This window comes from Trichomycterus rosablanca, chromosome 9, assembly GCF_030014385.1.
Source record: "Trichomycterus rosablanca isolate fTriRos1 chromosome 9, fTriRos1.hap1, whole genome shotgun sequence".
Lineage (NCBI taxonomy): Eukaryota > Metazoa > Chordata > Actinopteri > Siluriformes > Trichomycteridae > Trichomycterus > Trichomycterus rosablanca.
Genome location: NC_085996.1, coordinates 39,560,015 through 39,577,382, shown reverse-complemented (window position 1 = coordinate 39,577,382; position 17,368 = coordinate 39,560,015). Strand labels below are relative to the sequence as shown.

The following is a 17,368-nucleotide window of genomic DNA, read 5'->3' as shown; positions in this document are numbered from 1 at the left end:
CACTCTTGTGGGAGTGGGAGTGTGTTTGTGGGAATTTTTGCCCATTCATCCAGAACAGCGTTTTTGAGGTCGGACACTGATAGTCTTGGTGTCAAGTTCTTCTACACCAAACTCACACAACTGTACCTTTATGGACCTTGCATTGTGCACTGGGGCCTTCCCCAAACTCTTCCCACAAAGTTGCAAGCATACAAGTGTCCTAAATGTCTTGGTATGCTAAAGTATTAAGATTTACCTTCACTGGAACTGAGGGGCCGAGTCCGACCCCTGAAAAACAACCCCATAGCATTAACCTTCCTCCACCACACTTTACAGATGGCACAGTGTGGTCAGGCAGGCAGTTTTCCTGGCATTCTCTAAATCCAGACTAGTCATTCGGACTGCCAGACAGAGAGGTGGGATTTCCGCTGCTCCGGAGTCCAGTGGCAGAGTTGCTGTGGTTCCTAAATGCTTCCACGCTTCAGTAATACCCCTCACAGTTGTTGGTGGAACATCTAGGAATACATAGCATATCATACACCTGTATAAACGTGATTGAAAAACTGAATTATGTGATTAAGAGGTGTGTCCCAATATTTTTGTCCATATAATGTGTGTATAGATATAGTGCAGCAGAATGAGAGACGTATGTATTTTGTGTGTAACTGATTGTCTAAGTGAAATAACCTGTGTGTGTGTGTGTGTGTGTGTGTTTGAGGTTCGTGGGGGTGTCCGAGCGGGGCGGCGGCCTGCATGAAGACGGGCGAGCAGTACGTGAGTCTGGGAGAAGCTCAGTCCGAACCGCAGTGGGAGAAAGACAAGCTGGTACTGAGGTACACCGACGGAGCCGACTGTCCCGGGAGCGACCGCAAACGGACCACCTACATCCGCTTCATATGTGACCGCAGCAAGGTGGTAAGATATGACGTGATCTTCCAGTCACCAGATCCTGACAACCCACCAGATCCTGACAACCCACCAGATCCTATCCCACCAGATCTTAACCCATCAGATCCTAATCCACCGGATCCTAACCCACCAGATCCTATCCCACCAGATCTTAACCCATCAGATCCTAATCCACCGGATCCTATCCCACCTGATCCTATCCTACCTTATCCTAACCCACCAGATCTTAACCCGTCAGATCCTAACCCACCGGATCCTCTTCCACCAGATCTGAACCCACCAGATCCTAATTCACCTGATCCTAACAACCCACCAGATCCTAGATGCCCCAGATGTTAATTTACCTGATTCTAACCCACCAGATCCTAACTCACCAGATCCTTACTCACCAGATCCTTACCCACCAGATCTTAACAACCCACCAGATCTTAAGAACCCACCAGATCCTAACAACCCACCTGATCCTAATTCACCAGATCCTAACCCACCAGATCCTATCCTACCATATCCTAACCCACCATATCTTAACAACCCACCTGATCCTAATTCACCAGATCCTAATTCACCAGATCCTAACCCACCACCTCATCTTATCCCACCTAACCCTAATTCACCAGATCCTAACAACCCATCTCACCCTAACAACCCACCAGATCCTAACACATCTGATCCTAATCCACCAGATCCTAACAACCCACCAGATCCTAACACATCTGATCCTAATCCACCAGATCCTAACAACCCACCAAATCCTAATTAACCTGAAGTCTCTTCATTATGATGATGATGATGATGATGATGATGATGATGTGTGAGACGGTTTCAATACCTTAGTGCCTTTTTAGAGACAATGTTCTGGAAGCTTGAGGTGGCCCGACCCCTTACTAATGTTTTTTCCCCAAATAGGCGCAGTGGGTCCTTGGTTTGATTGCCCAGCTGGGGAATTCCCAGTGTCCTGACTGTGTGGAGTTTGCATGTTCTCCCTGTGTCTGTGTGGGTTTCCTCCCAAAAGTCCATAGACGTGCAGTCAGACTAACTGATGCTGCTTCAAAATGCTTTCTGCGTGTGTGTGCATTCTGTAATGGACCGGAGTGTTTTTTTTTTCACACGTAACGTCCTTCTGTCTGTGTGTGGCTGCAGGACTCTAAACCCACGCTGACCTCTGCGCTGGACGACTGCGCCTACAGTTTCGTCTGGTTTACCGCTGCAGCCTGTCCCCTCAACAGCACCGAACACGGAGACTGTAGAGTCACGAATCCGGTCACTGGTGAGTCCGACCGATGGGTCGTCTTTCGCCCGGGCGATGGCGTTTGACTATAATAATGTCAGTGATGACTATGATGATTCATCCCAGCTGCTCCCTTTAGGGAGCGCCAAAACCACACAATCCACCCTCCGCACTCTCTTCTTCTCCACCTCTCTACACTCCACCCCACACAATTAAACTAGTCTAGAAAAAGTAATTGCATGTTGTTGTTTTTTTAATAGGTGCTGCTAAACAAAGCGATATAACTTCTTAAAAGCATGAAGCTTGTCATGTTACTGTTTTTTTAAATGTGAAATGACCGATAATCAGAATAATCTTTAAAAGAAGTTGGTGACTTTAAAAACATGTGTTTTTTGTATTTTTTTGCACAGGACATCAGTTTGACCTGAGCGCGCTCAGTAAAGACGGCGGATACACCGTGTACGACAGGCTAGACGTACGGAAGATGTACCGGCTCAATGTGTGCGGCTCTATAGAGAACGCCGGCTGCTCTTCAGGTTCAGGTAACGTCCTAAACGTTCGACGCACGGCCATCAGCACGGCCGAGATTTATGACCGCGCCTCATTCGTTTCGATTCGCGTCTTCCTCGCAGGAGTGTGTATCAAGGACGCCACGACGGCTCTGAACGCCGGGATGGCTAACAAGAAGCTGGCGTATAAGGATCAGGTGGTGGAGCTGACGTACGACGGCGGAGACGCGTGCGCGGCGAATCCGTCTCTCAAACACAAGAGCGTGATCAGCTTCGTCTGCAGGTCCGAGGGGAGCGGCGCCGGCGACCCTGTGCTGGTGGATTCGGACAAGGAGACCTGCACCCACTTCTTCTCCTGGCACACGCCTCTCGTCTGCGAACGCCAGGTAACCGAGCAGAGAGCAGCACGTAGTCACGTATACGTGCGTGTGTACAGGGCAGAGAGGGTTAAGGGCCTTGCTCAAGGGCCCAACAGTGGCTGCACAGCAAAGCCTGGATTCAAACTGCCAACCTTCTGATTGATTGACCAAAGCTCTACCTACTTGGCTACCAGAGTCCCACGTATTATTTGGAAGCAAATTATTTCCTTTATATGATTGATTTATTTCAACTGTTAGTAATTGTTGTAGCTGAAAGTCATTATAAAGGGTGTCCGAATACTTTTGTCCATGTAGTGTTTGTTAACCAGACCGCTCTCTTTTTGGTAATGAGTACAGAACTCAAACACCCCTGCTGACCTGCACACATCCTCTAACGAATATAGAAACGTAAACATTAACCCAAAGCCTCATTACATGAGAGAGAGGAGATCACAGCACGTGTCAGATCAGAGTCTATGGATCTAACATGGTCTGTGGTCAGTCTGAGCACTCTCTGTTTTGCTGTGGTGTGCTGGGGCGGTGGCATCAAGGCTGGAGAAGCCTGCAAAAATCTGAGCGATCTTGGAAGAACCCTCTCACCCAGTTAATGAGGAATTACGGTGGCTGGGCAGTTCTTCTGTGCCCACTGCTATCGTACTTCATGACAGTAGCAGAATACACAGGCTGCCCTCATACTGACCAACCAGTCCCCCCTCACACAATAACTTAAAGATCCTTTCCCCCTACTTTCTCCTGACGATATAGATCTATATACAGAGGTACCTTGTAACTCGACGTCCCCTAATGTCAAAAGCTGAGCTTGTTCTGAGCTGTGAAATGGCATCAGTGTGGAATAAGCGTCAGATCCAGGGTTACAGCTCCACATGTATCTGTGTTTATCTGGATTCTCCTCCCTGTTTCACTTTTAAACTTGTGTTACAGCTCCAGCGTCTGAGAAATGGTGAGAATCAGAATCAGCTTCTCCCAGAGTCTAAAACGCTTCTGGTTGAAAATAAAGCTTAACGTGGTTTAATGTAGTAAAAGAAGGAGACAGGAGCACTAAACTTCTCTTCATTATTACCGCTCATAAGTTCCTCCACTAATCACATTCCTCACTCGCTGTTTTACTACAATAAGTCACGGTGAGTTTTGTGCACCGCCGTCACACTTCATAGCAGCATGAAAGCGGTTTTGTCACTTCTCATGTGAATGCGCCGGTGCTGAAGGGAATACGGTATTCCAACATGAAGCATCTCCACCATTAAAAAGCGTCAGGAAACAATAAAGAAGTAAAACTAAAGTGCAGCTTTTATTGTATTTTTATTGACGTTTAACTGTTAGTAATTGTATTTCAGTGTGTTTATATTATATTTCTGTTATTTTCAGTGTTTGAGTGTCAAAAACAACCTCATTATTTTACATGAGACTAAAATATCCATGGACGCATTAACAGGTTTCACAAACATCCCTATGGGAGAAAATACCTAGAAACTCAACGTCTTTAAAACTCAACACCACCCCCAGAACCGACTGACGTCGAGTTTCAGTCTCGGTGAATTCATGTATTTCAGCCACAACAGTTGCTAACAGGTGTAAGAAAGCGATCATATAAAGGAAATATGCTTCCAACTTTGGAGGGACAGTTTAGGGAAGGCCCTTTCCTGCCCTGTTCCAGCGTGACTGCGGTCTTGTGCACAAAGCGAGCTCTGTAAAGACAAGAAGAAAAGCTTGGTTTAAAAACCTCAGACCTTAGCGCCACTTAACAGCTCTGGAATGATTCAGAACACCCACGTCAGTGCCTGTACATTTTTTTATCCAAAGCGACTTGCAAGCTAAGCAATTGAGGGTTAAGGGCCTTGCTCAAGGGCCCCACAGTGGCAACCTGGCAATGGTGGGGTTTGAACCAGTAATCTTCTGCTTACTAGTCCAGTACCTTAACCACTGGGCTACAGCTGCCCTCTGTAAAACCGCTGTGGTTTTTTAGGTGAATTGTTCTGTGTGGACCGGAAGCAGCCTGTTAGATCTGAGCCCCCTGATTCACCTCAGCGGCTACTACACCGCCACGGACGAGGACGTGGACAAGGACAACTCTCCTGACTTCTACATCAACGTCTGTCAGCCGCTGAACCCCATTCCTGGTGTTAAGTGTCCTCCCGGGGCGGCGGTGTGCATGGACCCCGCTGATGGAGACCCCATAGTGAGTTCATTACCCATCAGTTCACTTTTGATCATGGAAAAACGTCAGGTTCTAATGAAGAATGATTATTTTGTTTTTACTCTGTGCAGGACATTGGGCGTGTCACGTCCCCCCCGGTGTACCATGCTGCCACAAACGAGGTGGTGATCTCTCTTATTCTTATTATTCTTTATAAATATATTTAAGTAGATTTTTTTTGTTTATGTGCTAATAAATATATTTCACATTCTTTATCTAGGTGGATATGGAGTTTAGGAGCAGCACGAAGTGTCTCGCTGACCCCTCTGTCAACTACACCTCAAAAATTATTTTCACCTGCCAGAAGGGCGTGGAGCTGGTACGAGTTCGCTTCTTTAAATGTTCGAAAGCAACAAAAAAATAAACCTTGAATTAAAGTCCCACACCACACCACGTGATTTCAGGGTTCTCCGGTGATGATGAGGCAGCTGGACTGTACGTACGTGTTCGAGTGGGCGACTCCGCTGGTCTGTCCGGAGCAAGTGAGCGCGGAGGGCTGCAAACTCAATGTCTCGCAGCTGCAGTACACCTTCGACCTCTCGACTCTGTCAGGAGTGGTTCAGGTAGCTCTTCACGATCGTTCTAGTGACCCGCCCTGCTCCCTATACCTACCTGATCTGCTGCCTCAAATAGGGAACTGGAAATGACGTTTCCTCGCTTTGTTCCGCAGGTTCCGGGCTCGTCTGGTTCCTATTACGTAAACGTGTGCGGCGCCGTGACGGATAAGGCGTGTAAGAGCAGCCCGGTGTGTCTGGTCTCCGGTTCCTCTGCGTTTTCGTTCGGGATCGGTCAGGCCATGAGTCTGAACTACAGCCGAGAGGATCAGAGCGTCATCATGCAGTACGGCGGAGGAGACCCCTGCCCTCCAGGTCAGACTCCAAATCCTTCACTGCATCTGGTCCCGCTGTGGTTTACAAGATGTAACGTTAAGTCTAACGTTTGTGTACAAATTTCATGAGTGTGCCTGTTAAAATTTGTTGATTTAATCATTACAGAGGAACCTCGGTTTAACGGACTAAAAGAGGGGAGCACTGGTCTGTAAAATATGAGTGTCCGAAACAGTGAGGTTTTTTTCCAGGGGGTGCAAAAAGGTCCCCAAAAGTGCTGAACATGCATCTGACCAACAGTATAACAAACAATGTAAATAGATCTGTAAATATGTCACATAGAATCTGTAAATAAATATTAAAATCGATGTTCTGTACTTTTGGGGAGGAATTTCATTTACCTCGTGTGGTGGAGATGTTTTGATGGTATAGTGGGGACTCCAAATGAGAGTTTCAATTATTCTGAGCCTGAAGCTGTGCTGGTGGTTACTGGAGCAGCTCTGGTGCAGAACGTTGCATAAAACGGCGAGAAAAAGGCGAGAACACAGCGAGCCTCCTGACAAAATAAATCCGAACACTCGTGTAAACAGAGAAACGAGCGCCGCCTAGTGGACGATCACTGAACTACCGGTCTCGGTGCGCTTCTCACAGGAATTTTAAACAATCCGACTGGACGTTCGGTTTGTCAGATTTTGTCCGTTAAATCCAAAATCCATCAGCTGGAGGTCTGTTAAATCGAGGTTCCACTTTATTATTATTTTCTTATGCCTTTCTTTACATTTTTACTGTGGTACAGTGGTAGTTTACTGGTTGATATACTGAACTAGTGATCAGAAGATTTGTGGTTCAATCCCCATTGCCAATTTGAATGCCTCTGTTGGGCTCCTAAGCAAGGCTCCCAGTCCTTAATCGCCTGCATGGTATTCAGTCCCAGCAGGAGCTCGTCACCTGTGGGTCTATTTTTGGTAGCTAATTGGCTTCATGATCAAGGTTTCCCATAATTCTGCTCTGGTTGGGAAAATTTAGGAACAGTTGATCCCTCTTGTGCATGTTCGGAGAGGTGGTGAACCCTGATAAAACCCACACGGACACTTTGCAAACAAGCGACACTGACTGGCTGGCCATGAGGACTGAACCCAGGTCTTCGGGAGCCGTGTCGCTGTACTGCACCCACTTTACGAGCAGGGCCGACTGTAAATGCTGAACCTGTAACCTGAATTTGAAGCGACACGCTTGTTTTCATGTAGAGATCCGTATCGCGTACGGACAGTCATGCCACATCTCCGTATACACCTGCCTTGTTCAGGTGAAAAGACGTGGTCAGTACTCTGATAGGATTGGGTAATAGGATATGACTAAATTGGGAGGAAAATGCATTAAAACTGATTATTGTATTGAAATGAGTCAGATAGGATTGTGTGAGGTCAGTCCATCACTAATGAAGTGAAGGCGGATGTCGGATGGGACTGATGACCTCTCTGCTTTTGTCCCGCAGTGACCGCGCAGGGGGATCTGTGCGTCTTTCCCTTCGTCTATCTCGGCAAATCCTACTCCCAGTGCACGACCGACGGCCGGAGTGACAGCAGGGTGTGGTGCGCCACCACAGCCGACTATGACAAGGACCGACAGTGGGGCTTCTGTTCCAGTGGTAAGATACGTCACAAATACTTGTGTTTTGGTTTCCTTGGTCCGTTGGTACATCCGTTGGTTTGATCAACAAGCCGGATTCCATTCCACAGGGTCCCTAATCATCATCCTCGTGTCCCCTACACACTGATCACATGATCTGGGCTATAAGGGAACTTCAGAGAGTCGAATCCCTTCGTTCGGGACGTCCTGTGACATCGGGGTGTGGTGTTGACTCCAGACTGATGAATCTGAGTCTATTATGACACCCAAGTTTTTTACATCTGAGCTGGGAGTAACAGAGAAAGTGTTTAGCTTTAGCACCAGGTTAGACAACTCGTCTCTCGCAGCTTTAGATCCAACAAGTAAAATCTCAGTTTTATCTGAATTAAGTAAAAGAAAGTTACACAATCTTACTGATTGTGTCAGTATCATTTGGTTTGGCTGATATATACAGCTGTGTGTCATCTGAATAGCAGTGAAAATTAATGCCACGTTTATGAATAATTTCTCCTAGTGGAAGCATGTACACTGATCAGCCATAACATTAAAACCACCTCCTTGTTTCTACACTCACTGTCCATTTTATCAGCTCCACTTACCATATAGAAGCACTTTGTAGTTCTACAATTACTGACTGTAGTCCATCTGTTTCTTTGCATGCTTTGTTACCCCCTTTCATGCTGTTCTTCAATGGTCAGGACCCCCACAGGACCCCCACAGAGCAGCTATTATTTAGGTGGTGGATGATTCTCAGCACTGCAGTGACACTGACATGGTGGTGGTGTGTTAGTGTGTGTTGTGCTGGTATGAGTGGATCAGACACAGCAGCGCTGCTGGAGTTTTTAAACACCTCACTGTCACTGCTGGACTGAGAATAGTCCACCAACCAAAAATATCCAGCCAACAGCGCCCCGTGGGCAGCGTCCTGTGACCGACCACTGATGAAGGTCTAGAAGATGAGCGACTCAAACAGCAGCAATAGATGAGCGATCGTCTCTGACTCTGCATCTACAAGGTGGACCGACTAGGTAGGAGTGAGCGGACAGTGAGTGGACATGGTATTTAAAACCTCCAGCAGCGCTGCTGTGTCTGATACCAGCACAACACACACTAACACACCACCATCATGTCAGTGTCACTGCAGTGCTGAGAATCATCCACCACCTAAATAATACCTGCTCTGTGGTGGTTCAGGGTGAAAGCAGGCTAAAAAGGTATGTAGAGAAATAGACTACTGTCAGTAATTGTAGAACTACAAAGTACTAATACTGACCCCTGTGTTATGATCGATGGTATCAAACACTGCAGTAAGATCTAATAAAACAAGAAAAGAGATGCATCCATTATCAGAGGACATTAATAAATCATTAACTACCCTAATTAATGCAGTTTTGGTGCTATGGTTGGGTCTAAATCCTGATTGAAATTTTTCATGAATATATTTTTCATGTCAATATGAACAGAATTGTTTAGAAACAAATTTTTTTTGGAAGGTTTGAAATTGACTTATAATTAGACAACGTGTGGATCAAGATTAGGTTTTTTAATCAGGGGTTTAATAACAGCACATTTAAACAATTTGGGTACGTACCCAAGACTAAGGGATGCATTTATTAACGTAAGCAGGGGCTCTGCAATGGCTGGGATTAAATCTTTAAGAAGACGAGTTGGAACAGGATTGAGTAAACATAGCGATGACTTTGATGATTTAATCAGCGCAGATTTTAGTTTGATTACCTCATTGGATACGTCACTATTATCACCAATGCTGCTCAAAGTGAATTGATACTTAACATTGGCAAGTGTCTCTGACTTTGAAGTCATATTTTTTACATTTTATCATTAAATAATTTTAATTTTATAAGATAAACTGCTTTTCTGGAGGATTCTGCAGCGTTTCTGGACGTTCGCTGGTCACTTTCATGTCAGTTCTCAGTAAAGATTAGCGAAACGTCAGCCGGGGCTGATGGGTAAAGTTTACTCTCCACTTCCACTCACACCAATCTGAATTTCCCTTCCAACTCTACGAATCTTACTTAACATGTCCAGATTCACCGTGTAGTCCAGTTCACCACTACAATGAGCTACTGGGGGGACTGGAACGCACCAGAATTTGTGCTTATTTGCAGCACCAGAGCTGAAAAGGAAGCTTCAGACTTACTGTAATGAACCATCCAAACAAAGCTGACGAGTAGAAACACGACCTTAAAGCATCACAGTGTTTAAATAAATAAAAAAAGGGCCCATGAAAATATAACAGCATTATCACGAATAACATCACGGCTGTGATTCGGTCGCAGTAGATCATCACAGCCGTGATGTTATTCGTGATAACACACGACCTCGAGTGTTCTATTGCTTTTATACAACAGTTTTTACAAAATAAAGAAAGAAAATAAATCAAAGAAGCCCTGAATTTCATAATAAATATGCTTTAATATTGACAAAACCTTCCGCCAAAAAGTAGTTCCACAACCAATATAAAGTTTAACACTACAAAGCAAACATCCCAAGTTGCAAAAACTCATTTCAGGGAGGTAAGAACAACAAGAAGAAGAAGGTAAGAACCTCCGAAGGGAAAAATAAAAAATAAAAAACCTCTCGCACACACCAAAGGATTATGGGTGATAATAGAACTTTTAAGAGCTGCTAACTGGGCTATTAAGCTATCAGATGATGGATTTATGTTCCCTACATAGTGCTCTAGCTAGTGAATTAGACAATTGGTTATGTTCCCTACACACTGCGTTAGATTGTATATCAGATAACACATTAATGTTCCCTACGTAGTGCACTAGATTGTGTATCAGATGACGGATTCATGTTCACTACATAGTGCACTAGATTGTGTATCAGATGACGGATTCATGTTCACTACATAGTGCACTAGACAGTATATTAGACAATTGATTTATGTTCCCTACACAGTGCGCTAGATTGTGTATCAGATAACGGATTTAAAACACGATCGGGATAAAAGTCGGTGTCGCCTGCGTGCGCATTTGTGTGCATGAAGCTCGTCGTTACTGGCAACACGTCAGCGGAGTAATACCATTGTGGTGTGAAAAGGCCGTGCTGTTATTACGAATATCAGCACAGTTAGAACGCTTCTCAACCAATCAGATTGTGAGGTCGGAACTAACTGTTGTATAATCAGAGATAATAATGTGTTTATTAGCTATAATGCTTCATTTTCTTGTAATAGCTGCTGATGAAGTCGATTCACAGAGAATTTCTCTATTTTTTTAGTGACTGCCAAGAGACAGTCGACCGTCCTGTTCAAGTGCGACCCCTCGGCGAGTCACGGCAGACCCCGGCTGCTCAGTGAGACGCAGGCGTGTTCCAGCACCTTCGAGTGGCGCACCGACGTGGTCTGCCCACCCAGGAAAATGGAGTGTAAACTGGTGAGCCGTCACCAGACGTACGACCTGCGCAGCCTGTCGTCGCTCACCCAGCCGTGGAAGTTCAGCGGCGGCGACAAGAACGACGCGTGAGTGGAACCGAAAAGCACGCAGACATATTACAAATATACAGACTTACAGTACTGTGATAGTTACCTGTCTAAGCATTTAAGGCTCAAGGGCCCAACAGCGACCTTTTGATTTCTAGTCCAGAACCTTAACCACTAGGCTACAACTGCCATATACACCAGTAATAATATGGAAGAGACTCCGATGTTAGAACAGACAGAGGTAGATTATTAGACTTGAATGCTGGTACAGATGCTTGATGCTTGTCTTCTTTGAGTTCTGACTGGTGGATCAAGACAAACCAGACACGTGGCTCGAAGGGTACAGGGTACAGAACAGGGTTTGATAAGATCTCTAGGGTAGGTAAGGTCGGTCCTAGGGCTATTTGTACATAATAAAATACTTATAAAAAGTTTAAATGTTATTTTTTATTAGAAATGTATTGTTATCTTACCTTGTCATGGTGACCTGACCTTGAGCAGCGAGACAGGCCAACGATCTTTTCACCTTGTTCCACTTATTCTATTATTTTCATTTTAGCACCCCTTGTTACCGCTTGTCACTTCGTAGCATCACAGGCGAGATCATCACCAGTTTTACACTAACACCATACGTCCAGGGTTTAAAATAGTGCAAAATTAGCTTGTTATTGAAGCACAACCGCTTGTTAATAAAGCTGCACATAACCGAGATCGTATAAACAATAACGACGATCCTCTTGCCGCCACTAAGCGCCAGAGATACTAACTAACTTATCGCGCTGCAGCACAAGTTTGTTGTAGGTTTGCATCTAGTGGATTTACTGTATAGTAACGTCTCATTGACAGACTGTGTGTGTGTATGTGTGTGAATTGGAAGTATACATATAAAAAAATGAATCAAGCGCCCAGGTGGCGCAGCGGGATATTCCGCTAGCACATCAGCGCCGAGATTCTGAACTCGGCGTTGCCACCGGTCAGCTGGGCGCCATCTAGCGGGCATAAGTGACAGTGCCTGCAGCAGACACGTTTCTGCTAGGGCGGGATAACCGGACTATGTGGGTGGGGTCTTCAAACGCTGTGCAAGGACCCTGATTAGCAGATAGAGAGGGGTCTGTGCAGAGTGTATAGGTGGAAAAGGGTTCCGTTAAGGACTGCACATCGACACGTCCACCTCGACTGCAATCGGGGATCCAGAGCAGCGGAAAACAAATTGACTACGATCAATTGGGAGAAAACTCAGAAATAAAATTTTAAAGAATGAGTCAAAGCGGATTCGCTATCTGTTTGCTATCTAAACTGAATTTAGATTTGATTATTACAACCATATTTTAATAATAAGCGATTGACGCAAACTTTAAATATAAAACGTCTAATCCTGTGTTTATCGTGTTTTGCACTACAGCTACTTCTTGAACCTGTGTCAGGTGATCCACAGCGGTCTGACCGACTGTCCCGAGGGAGCCGCTGTCTGTCGCAAGCGTTCAACCGGCAAGACTGATACGCTGGGACTGGTTTATACGCAGGTCATGGGTTTAACTGGTCAGTGTTCGTTACCGTACACTTATCCTGTTATTATCTGTGTTACAAACCTCGTTTCCAGAGAGGTTTTACTGAGAAGGTTGCATTTACTGATGCTGCGGCGGACTGTGTTAAGTGACAACGTTTTTTTGAAGTGCTCCCCAGCCCATGTGGCTGTATTTTTATTTATTACAGCAGCAATAAGGTTTCTATGAATCTTTTGACAGTATTATGTACGGTAGATGGTGGATCTTCCTTTTATACCCAATCATGATCCCCTCACCTGTTACCTGATCACTGTGGAACTCTGTAACTGATAATAATGTTCTATATTTTACTCTAATTTTTCCCGTCCCATCTTTTTTCCTTGTGTTCTTCAGATGGAAAAATTCAGGTGAATTACAGCATGGGTGGCCCCGTGTGTGGAAACTCTCACCAGGCCAAAACCATCGTGCAGCTCTCATGTGGATCCGTCTTGGGCCGCCCCAAACTCCTACGGTGAGTCCGGCTTTTCAGATCATTCATTTAGGTTATAGGTGGTAATGGGTAAAAATAAGGTGTATTTATGAATCAAAATGCCAATGTAGTCTTTTTCTGTGTTATTTTTTGGGAAGGGCGGCTGGGGGGGGGCATATGAGTCAAACAGAGTCAATATGTAAATAACCTGCCACTTTTCTACAAAGATTTTCTTTTACACAATCATCATTAATTCTGGAACTGCTTTATCCTAATTTACTGTCTTTATTATTATTATTAATTTCATTATTATTATTAGTAGTAGTAGAATTACGATTATGATTATTATTCTTGTTGTTTTATTATTATTATCATGAATATTATTAGTAGTGGTAGTATCATTATTATTGTTGTTTTAGTATTATTATTGATTATTAATAATAATAATTAATTATTAATATTATAACTTTATGGTATTAAATATACATTTAATGTTATAAAGTAATAATAATAATTAATTATTTAATGGTTTCTATTATTATTTAAATTACTACAGTATTATATGTATACAGGACAGTTGTAGCCTAGCGGTTGAGGTACTGGACTAGTAATCGAAAGGTCGCTGGTTCAAGCCCCAGTGCCAGGCTGCCACTGTCGGGCCCTTGAGCAAGGTCCTAAACCCTCAATTGCTTAGACAATATACTGTCACAGTACTGTAAGTCGCTTTGGATAAAAGCGTCTGCTAAATGCCGAAAATGAAATAATATCAACATTATTATCATTCTTCTTATTATTATTATTATTATTATTATTGTTGTTATTATAATCATTATTAAAGTTGTTTTAATTGTAATATATTATCATTAATGAGTATCATTATTATTATTATGATTATTGTTGTTTTGGTTGTTTTATTAGTATCATTTATTATAAGTATTAGTAGTAGTAGTATTATTATGATCATTATTCATATTGTTTTTGTTGTTGATTTATTAGTATTGTTTTATAATTATTGTTATTATTAATATTATCATTAATTTCAGTAGTATAAGTACTATTATGATTATTATTATTATTGTCATTTTTGTTTAATTATATTTTATATATATATAAAATAATTTTAATGTGAACGGAAATTTTTTCTGATCAGTAAATACTTTTGCTCGTAACATTTCATGAACTTGTACAGACGTCCCAGCGTTAGAGAAAATAACTAGTTAAAATTTAAACGACCAGATTAAACGATTTCACATAATGTTCTGTGTGTAGTCAGGCCTGTTAATTTTTACACCCCAGTGTGGTACTTCAGCAGCACGTGGGCTTAAACTTAATAATTAAGTTTATACAGGACTGATTTATGACTTCTATAGGACTGATTTATGGCTTCTATAGGACTGATTTATGGCTTCTATAGGAACATAGAGCACTGTTTTACAGTCTACTAGCTTATGGTAGGAGCTCTATAGCAAAATAGCCTATCCCAGCTTTTCAATGGGCGCAAGGCACACAGTAACACCCTGGACGGGGCGCCAGTCCATCGCAGGGCACACACACACACACACACACACACACACACACACACATTCACCTATAGAGCAATTCACTGTCTCCATTTAACCTGACTGCATGTTTTTTGGACTGTGGGAGGAAACCGGAGCTCCCGGAGGAAACCCACGCAGACACGGGGAGAACATGCAAACTCCACACAGAAAAGTTGTGAGGCGACAGTGCTACCCACCGAGTCACCGTGCCACTCTATTATTAATATTATATTAATATTATCATTCATATTTTTTGTTTTTGTATTATTATTGTTATTAATTCGGTTATTATTATTAATAATAATAATATTATTGTTATATATTGTCCATAATCCTATTAATAGTTGTAATATATTACCCTAATAGTTTTGATCATAATTTCAGCAGGGTAAAATATCATGAACAACCTTTAGCTGTTTTTCTGATACTCTATGGAGTTTTCATTAACATTAAACTGTAAATTTCTGTATGAACTTTCTGAATAAAAAGCCATAAAACTGGTCCATCAGGTGGAAAATTTATGAAATAGACCTGAAAGTGATGGGATTAAGGGATCTGGAAACTGACCAATGATTAACCAGTGTTCTCCCGTTACGCCTTTAGCTAAATATTAACAAATATAGGGTTAGGGTTAGGCTCTTTTGGCTAAATCTAAATCATTTAGGTGAAAGCTAATTTCATTGATTTATTGGATTAAGTCTTGTGTATGTCTGTAAGGCTTTTACAGCAGAAAACCCTCCTTCCCTCCTCTAATTTGTACTTCTGGGAATTGATTTACTTTTAGCGGAAGGATGACTAACCACACGTTAGTGATTAGCAATGAACGTTAACCTCTTTCACTTTTACTTACAAAATCATTCTTATTCTAAACTGTTTTTTTTTTTATTTTATTCCTGGTGTGTTTAGGGAGGATTTGGCAACCTGTGAGTTCTGGGTGGAGTGGGAGACTAGAGCGGCCTGCGCCATGAAGCAGCGGGAGGTGGAGATGGTGAACGGTATCATTAAGGTTCCCCAGACGGGTGCTGATTTCGACCTGGGAAACCTTTACTACAGGTGCTTTAATAGTTTTTATAAAATAATAACAATAATAATGGAAGTTCTAATTGTTATAAAGATAAATGCAAACTGGCTAAACTGGCAAATAAAAGCACCATACAGATGTGTGCGTGACTCTCCATGCACGATACGGATCTCCATATGAACCCGGCTCTGGCAGGTGAAAAGAAGTGGCCTGCTTAATGCAGTGCTGGCTGTCTAAAGATCGGGAGTGAGGGATTGCAGTAGTATATATATACATATATACGGTGTACACACAGAATAATATATAGGATATATTTAGGGGCACAGTTGGCTAAACTGGGAAATAAAAGTGTTTTCTCGTGTCTTCCTTGTCCTCCCAGCCTACACAATGCTAGCGGGGACATCAGGTCCAACGGGGACAGCTACATCTACCATATTCAGCTGTCCGGCATAACGGACAGCTCTTTATCCACCTGCCTGGGCGCCACGATCTGCCAGGTGAAGAAAGACGACGCCTACTGCAGGAAGATCGGCTCGTCCAGCAAGGCCAAGTACTACATCAAAGGTACCGAGTACTGAAAGAAATGAGCTTATGAATCTCTGTATAAGTAGAGCGTCTAAATAATCTGATTATGAGCTCCAGGTCTGATTAGAATCCTCTCTACTGAGGCAGCTGATCAGGTAGGTATAGGGAGCAGGGCGGGTCACCAGGTTTTCACTTGGACCCCTGGATATCAGGTACATGAATAATTTGCTCAAGGGCCCAACAGTGGCTGTCTACTAGTGGTCAGGCTTGAACCTGCAACCTTTCAAATACTAGTCTACTACTAGTCCTGTGAATGCGCCGGTGCTGAAGGGAATACGGTATTCCAAGATCAAGCATCTCCACCATTAAGAAGCGTCAGGAAACAATAAAGAAGTAAAACTAAAGTGCAGCTTTTATTGTATTTTTATTGATGTGTAACTGTTAGTAATTGTATTTCAGTGTGTTTATATTATATTTGTGTTATTTTCAGTGTATAAGTGTAAAAAACAACCTCATTATTTTACATGAGACTAAAATATCTGCAGCCCCACGGGACCATGGACGCATTAACAGGTTCTCCAAACATCCTTATGGGGAAAAATACCTCGAAACTCAACGTCTTTAAAACTCAACACCGCACCCAGAACCGACTGACGTCCAGTTTCAGGGTACCGCTGTTTATTTTACGTGTTTGTCATTTTTAGGCGACAGTCTGGACGTCCTGGTGCCGTCCGAGTCCGTGTGCGGTCGCGACAAGTCCAAGAAGGTGTCCTCGACCATCCTGTTTCACTGCAGCTCCACGGCGGGGGTGGGCATCCCAGAGTTCCTGATGGAGACGGACGAATGCCAGTACCTGTTCGTCTGGCACACGTCTGCGGTGTGTGAACTGCTGTGAGTACCAATACAGCAATAGTAACTTGTACACTTGTACACGAGCGCCCCCTTGTGGAGGCTTTACATTACACCTTGTAAACCACAGTGGGACCAGATTGCCACCATTTATTTCGTTTTGTGTTGTGTTTAATGAATTTGATGTGTTTTGATGTGTTGCCTGGATGGCGGAAAAAATCATGGACATGTTCGAATCTCAGCTCTGCTACCAGTCGACTGGGCGCCCCCTAGCAGGCACGATCGGCAGTGCAGACAAGTGGGCGGGGTCTTCGAGGCTGTGTAAGGTCCCTAGTCAGTAGCCCGAGGTGCC

At 43.4% G+C, this 17,368-nt stretch overlaps 1 protein-coding gene across 1 annotated transcript in view; it reads left to right on the top strand.

Moving 5' to 3' along the window:
• The window catches only part of igf2r (insulin-like growth factor 2 receptor), a 49,781-nt gene that overhangs the window by 28,990 nt on the left and 3,423 nt on the right, over positions 1–17,368 (top strand). Inside the window, exons 31-46 of the mRNA XM_063002544.1 lie at positions 698–894; positions 2,029–2,155; positions 2,527–2,658; positions 2,749–3,011; positions 4,969–5,181; positions 5,271–5,321; positions 5,420–5,518; positions 5,604–5,762; positions 5,870–6,068; positions 7,522–7,674; positions 10,905–11,145; positions 12,509–12,645; positions 13,005–13,122; positions 15,528–15,674; positions 16,022–16,206; positions 16,872–17,058. Coding sequence (XP_062858614.1) covers positions 698–894; positions 2,029–2,155; positions 2,527–2,658; positions 2,749–3,011; positions 4,969–5,181; positions 5,271–5,321; positions 5,420–5,518; positions 5,604–5,762; positions 5,870–6,068; positions 7,522–7,674; positions 10,905–11,145; positions 12,509–12,645; positions 13,005–13,122; positions 15,528–15,674; positions 16,022–16,206; positions 16,872–17,058 — 2,608 coding nt within the window. The remainder of the gene's footprint in view (positions 1–697; positions 895–2,028; positions 2,156–2,526; positions 2,659–2,748; positions 3,012–4,968; positions 5,182–5,270; positions 5,322–5,419; positions 5,519–5,603; positions 5,763–5,869; positions 6,069–7,521; positions 7,675–10,904; positions 11,146–12,508; positions 12,646–13,004; positions 13,123–15,527; positions 15,675–16,021; positions 16,207–16,871; positions 17,059–17,368) is intronic.